At 36.8% G+C, this 6378-nt stretch overlaps 1 protein-coding gene across 1 annotated transcript; it reads left to right on the forward strand.

The window, feature by feature from the left end:
• Positions 1-18: 18 nt before the first annotated feature.
• Positions 19-3600, forward strand: LOC107062066 (uncharacterized). The gene is made up of 9 exons (XM_015312287.1): positions 19-990; positions 1087-1176; positions 1282-1518; positions 1705-2145; positions 2257-2466; positions 2635-2750; positions 2892-2982; positions 3073-3192; positions 3265-3600. Exons 1-9 carry the CDS (start codon positions 19-21, stop codon positions 3598-3600), a joined length of 2613 nt encoding a protein of 870 aa, XP_015167773.1.
• Positions 3601-6378: the final 2778 nt, after the last annotated feature.

Here is a 6378-nt window from a genome sequence, read left to right on the forward strand (position 1 = left end):
TGGGAGAAGGTGAATGCAATGGTTTTGTCATGGATTATGAATGCTATAAAATCTGAGCTATTAAGCAGTATCATCTATGCATCAAATGCTCATAAGGTTTGGCTAGATTTGCAGGAGAGATTTGATACTGTGAATGGTTCGAGAGTTTTCTATCTCCATAGAGAGATTGCTACACTCACACAAGGCAATCAATCTGTTTCTGACTATTACTCTCAGATGAGAAACCTATGGGATGAGTTTGATGCACTCATGCCATGTCCTGGGTGCAATTGTCCTGAGTCTCGCAATTGTGCTCAACATTATGGATATCAAAGGCTACTACAGTTTCTCATGGGCCTTAATGAGATATATGCCCAATGTAGAAGTCAAATCCTGATGTTAACACCTCTTCCAACACTGAACAAGGCCTACTCATTGGTGATAAATCACGAAAGTCAAAGAACTATTGCCATGACCTCTTCAGTAAGTAAGGTCTCTGAGTTGTTGGAAGGTGCTGCCTTCTTTAGTCACAAGGGAAGTCAGTCTAGCTATAATGGAGGAGGTATCAACTCTAGTAGGACATTCTCAGGAGGAGGTTCTAATTCAGGAGGTAATCACAATGGTAGAGTGTCCTCAGTAGGTGTAGTCAGACCTCAAAAGAAGGGATCAATAATATGTGAGTTTTGCAACTACAATGGGCACACTAAGGAGCAGTGTTACAAGCTTATTGGATATCCTTCTGATTGGCCTAAGAACAGGAAAAAAGGATCATCTCAGTTTGCAAATCAAGTAGGAAACTATGTCTCCTCTGATTCCGAGTTAGAGAACTCAAGCTCTGATAGAACAAATCAGGGCAAGTCAGGAACTGCATCACAAACACCTCCTCTTCCCTCCTTCACTCCAGAGCAGTACCAGCATATACTTCATTTGTTGAACAAAGGGAATGATGATTCACCTCCTACTCTTCAAACTGCAAATGCAGGTACTCAAAGTTCTACTTCAACCAATAATGTAAATATTAGTTGGATAGTAGACACATGAGCTTCCAATCATATGACATCTAATCCTGAGGTGTTACATACATGTCATAAAATTGCACAACATTAGGACAATAAGGTTCATCTTCCTACTGGACAGGCAGTACCAGTAGCTTATACAGGGAGTTCAAAAATATTCAATGATAGTCCTATCTCCAATGTCCTACAACTACCAGATTTTAAATTTAACCTGTTGTCAGTCTCAAGGTTAACCAGGGAATTACACTGTTCTGTAGCATTTTTTCCTGACTTTTGCATATTTCAGGATCTCTCCAATGGAATGGTGAAGGGGATTGGTAGAGAAGAACATGGTCTGTACATCTTAAAGGGCAAGTCTGTGAAGTCAGCTATATGTGGTCTCACAACTAGATGTGTCAATACTTCTAATAACTCTCTTGAGTCCAGCACTCTTTGGCACAGAAGGCTGGGTCATGCTCCTTTGGATGCCATCAGAAAGCAGGAACATCTTAAACATTCACATCATTCACATCATATGTGTATTGTATGCCCTTTGGCAAAACATACTAAGCTTCTTTTTCCTATTAGTAGTACCTATTCTAAGTCTGTTTTTGAGTTGTTGCATTGAGATATTTGGGGTCCCTATAGAATTCCTACTCATGATAGAAAAAGATATTTTGTTACCTTAGTAGATGATCACACTAGGTTCACCTGGTTGTTTCTAATTCAGTTCAAGTCTGAAGTCATTGTTGTACTGAGAAATTTCCTTACTAGAATAAAGAATTTGTTTTCAACTTCTGTGAAAATACTAAGAACTGATAATGGATGTGAATTCTTTAGTACTGAATTTCAGTCTTTTATGTCTGATCTTGGCATTTTGCATCAGAGTTCCTGTGTCTACACCCCACAACAAAATGGGGTGGTAGAAAGAAAACACAGAACCATCCTAGGTGTAGCAAGGTCCCTTAGGTTCCAAGCTGGTTTACCCTTAAAGTTTTGGGGTGAGTGTATTATGACTGTTGTGTACATTATCAATAGACTTCCTTCCAAGCTGTTAAAATCCAAAACTCCTTTTGAACTTTTGTATGGTCATCCTCCTTCTCTGTCTCATCTTAGAGTTCTTGGATGTCTGACTTATGCCTCACCTACACCATCATCTGATAAATTCAAGGTTAGAGCTGTTCCAGGGGTGTTCATGGGTTACTCCTATACTAAAAAATGATATAAAATCTATGATCTTCATTCCAAATCCTTTTATGTTAGCAGAAATGTAGTGTTTCAGGAGTCAGTTTTTCCTTTCATTCATGCAAAATCTTCTGGCTCTCCTCTTTTTCCTATTCTTGATTTGTCCAGCTTTGAGTCAGCTACTCCTATCCAGTCTACTACTCTCCATGTTACTGAACCTATTATTCCTTCTCCAAATCTCCAGTCCTCCTCCCCACTTCCTCAAACCTCATCACCATCTCATGTTGCTCTCAGAAAATCCACCAGAGTTAGACATCCTCCTACATGGATGACTGATTTTGTTGTCTCTTTTTCTACTGCAAACTAGTGTGCTTACCCCATTTCCTCCTCTGTCACATATTCACATCTATCCAAGTCCTATCTACATGTCCTGTCTGCTTACTCCTCTATTACATAACCTGTCTCCTTTCAACAGGCTTCCAAAGATCCAGCCTGGGTTCATGCTATGAAATTGGAAGTTGCAGCTTTAGAATCCAATCACACATGGTCTATTGTAGATCTCCCAGGTGGTAAAACTCCTATTGGCTGCAGGTGGATATATAAAGTTAAGTACAAAGCTTCTGGGGAAGTGGAAATATATAAGGCTAGGCTGGTGGCCAAGGGCTATAGTCAATAGGCTAGGTTGGATTACTTTGAGACTTTGTCTCCAGTTGCCAAAATGGTGACTGACAGATCTCTTATTGCTCTTGCAGCCTCAAATATGTGGTGTATCTACCAGATGGATGTACATAATGCCTTTTTGAATGGTGACTTGCTAGAAGAAGTATATATGACTATTCCTTAAGGGTTTGCTAGACAGGGTGAGTCTCACAAGGTCTGCAAACTTCATAAGTCATTAAATGGGCTGAAGCAGGCTCCAAGGCAATGGAACAAAAGAATGACTGATGCTCTTGTTCAGATGAGAATTAGACAAAGTCATTATGATTACTCTTTGTTCATCAAGAGGTCAGGAGAAGAGTTGGTGGTTATCCTGGTATAAGTAGATGATCTATTAGTAACTGGAAACAGTTAGACCTTGATAAACAAAGCAAGAGAAGATTTACAGCACAACTTTAAGATGAAAGATCTTGGAGAACATAAGTTCTTTTTGGGAATTGAAGTAGCTAGATCAAGTGAGGGAATTGTGATGTGCCAGAAAAAATATGCATTAGAGTTGGTGGCTGAAACTGGAATGAGTGGAGCAAAACCAGCAAGTACACCAATTGAGATCAATCAAAAGCTAACTTCTATAGAATATGATAAACATGTACCAGGTAAAACTGGAGTGAGTGATGAGGCACTGGAAAATCCTGCAACATATCAAAGACTAGTGGGAAGGCTTCTGTATTTGACTATGACCAGACCTGACATTGCCTTTGTAGCACAGGTCTTGAGTCAATAAATGCATTGTCCAAAAAAATCTCACATGGAAGCCGCTCTAAGAGTAGTGAGATACATCAAAGGTACACCAGAAATGGGATTGTTGATGCCTGCTGGAACTACAAATCAACTCATGACCTATTGTGATTCAGACTGGGGAGCATGCATGGAAACTAGAAGATCTGTCACAGGGTATCTAGTTAAACTTGGTGGAGCAGTGATTTCCTGGAAATTCAAGAAGCAAGAAATTGTGTCTAGAAGCTCAGCTGAAGCTGAGTTCAGAAGTATGGCAGCCTGCACTACAGAACTTACCTGGTTGGTAGGACTTTTCAATGAACTAGGAGTTCAAGTTCAACAACCTATAACCTTAAGGTGTGACAGCAAGGCATCTATTCAAATAGCTGCAAACCCCATATTTCATGAGAGAACTAAACATATTGACATTGATTGTCACTTTATAAGAGAAATGATAAGCCAAGGGATGATTAAAACTGATCATGTGTCTACTGAAGAACAACTGGCAGATGTACTCACTAAAGGACTAGGAAGAGCTCAACATGAATACTTGCTAAGGAAGCTAGGCCTAAAAGATATATTCAAGCCATCAGCTTGAGGGGAGTGTTAAACCAAGGAAGCAAGCTGATGTAACCACACTTGAGTTAGGCTTAACTAAGTTTGTTAGAAAGCAGTTAAAAGTTAGTTATGCAGTTAAACTAACTGCTAAGAAAATCTTCTAGATGAGCTACTGTAAAGTGTGTGTATAAATAGTCCATATCATGTAACTTGTACGCGCGCTAAGATGAATTCAATGAGAATTTAGATTTCTTCAGATTCTTCTTCCCTTTACACTTGTCTTCTTCCTCTGTTTGAGAACTTAGGAATTCTTCATCTATGAAAGTTAACATATACCAAACAACAATGCATCCACAGTGTAGATATTTAAGAATTTTGTTTATGCGGAGAGTTTTTTATTTTATTTATCACTATCTCAATTCACAATTGTAAGCTTCCGCATGACACTGATTCCTTTCGAACCCAACAAAAAAGTCAGACATTTATCATATATAGATTTAGAAAACATATACATGAGTTGAATTGAGGATTGAGAGTTGAGTGCTCTTTGTAGAATTTCCACTCTTCATTCATCAGCGGCTAGCGGAACCATTTCTTTGAATGAGACCATAGTATTCCAACTATTTTTTTACCTATAAATAGCAGAAATTTAATATTCAAATGAACTAAAAATAAAATTAATAATCTTGACTTACGATAAACATAGTAGTCTTCAAGGTTCAATGATAAAGAAGTTTCTCATATTCTGCAACTCTGTGATTTTTTCCTTTCAATTTCTCATTAATTAAACAAATATGTTTCAACTTCTATGTTAACTTTCACGGAAGACAAACAATCGGTTGTAGATGAGGAGGGATTTGAGTGAGTAAGATATTTAAGAGGTGTAATTATAAAAATTAAGAGAAAGTATATGAAAATTATTATGATTAATGATAAGCGTAAATTATAATTAAGTGTAAAATTATCCATTTATTTCATAAAATGAACAAATATTATTGGATATTCTAAAATAGTATAGTGAATAAATATTTTGGACAAAGAAAGTACATAGTAGTGATGTGGAGGAGTATATAAGAGAGGGGGAAGCACATGGGAAAGGGAAGAAGCTCCTCTCCGGTACATAATCTCTCCAGTTGATTCAGTGCATATTTAATTTAATGATATTTGTCAATTTTAAAATTTAATGATTCATATTTATTTAAATAAAGCAATCTTTAAACCATGATTAACTAAAAGTCTTAACTCAGGTTAATTTATTCTCTCTCTTCCCACTTCTCTCCCATGGAGTATCAAACAATTCCCCATCTTTGTTGCAGACGAACCAGTTACACTCTCAAATTTCTAAGATCTGCCAAACCACCCAGCCATGATGCAACGGCATTTCTCTTACTTTGGGGCAAGGTTAAGCGGAAATAGTGATAGCAGAAATTGGTGTCTTCTTGTTCATAGTTGTATTAGCCAAAATTAAATCGGGAGAAATACAACATCTTCAAAATTGTGCGGACTTTTAATTTCATTAATCTGGAAATATCATAGATTAAAAAGTTAGGGACTTGTAGTACTTGAAAGTTGAAACATCTATATACCTGTAAATTGGGAAATAAGAAATTTGGTTGATACACTTTGGGATGAAGAATTTGAGATTCATGATGATATATTTTTTTTTTGGGATTTTGCTTTTTCAGTTGCTCTTTCCATGCCTATGGAATTTATTTGAGACTGGTTTATTTTCCATTTTTTCCTTCATATGCACTTGTAAATTAAGCTTTGCCTTTTACGATGTCACTTTTGTAAAACAATAGAAAATATACTTCTCCAAGTATTATTGAAATTATAATTGATTCAAAAATCACTCTATTTTTATCGATTCGAGAGAAAGCAGAGAGGGTTATATGACAGAGCGAGAGAGATAACTAATAGGTTGAACTATCATGGTATTTTGCTGTTTGGAAGAGAAGTGGGAAGAGAGAGAATAAATTAACCTGAGTTAAGACTTTTAGTTAATCATGATTTAAAAGCTGCTTCATTTAAATAAATATGGATCATTAGATTTTAAAATTGACAGATGTCATTAAATTAAATATACACTGAACCAACTGAAGAGATTATGTACGGGAAAGGAGCCTCTTCCATGGGAAAGAGGATGAAATTTGACTATTGACTTCTCAATTTGTTTGGTGATTGAGATTTCAACACATCATTCCAACTAATAGGAATTTAACAAGTC

This window comes from Solanum tuberosum, unplaced genomic scaffold (assembly GCF_000226075.1).
Source record: "Solanum tuberosum cultivar DM 1-3 516 R44 unplaced genomic scaffold, SolTub_3.0 scf00188, whole genome shotgun sequence".
Taxonomy (NCBI): domain Eukaryota; kingdom Viridiplantae; phylum Streptophyta; class Magnoliopsida; order Solanales; family Solanaceae; genus Solanum; species Solanum tuberosum.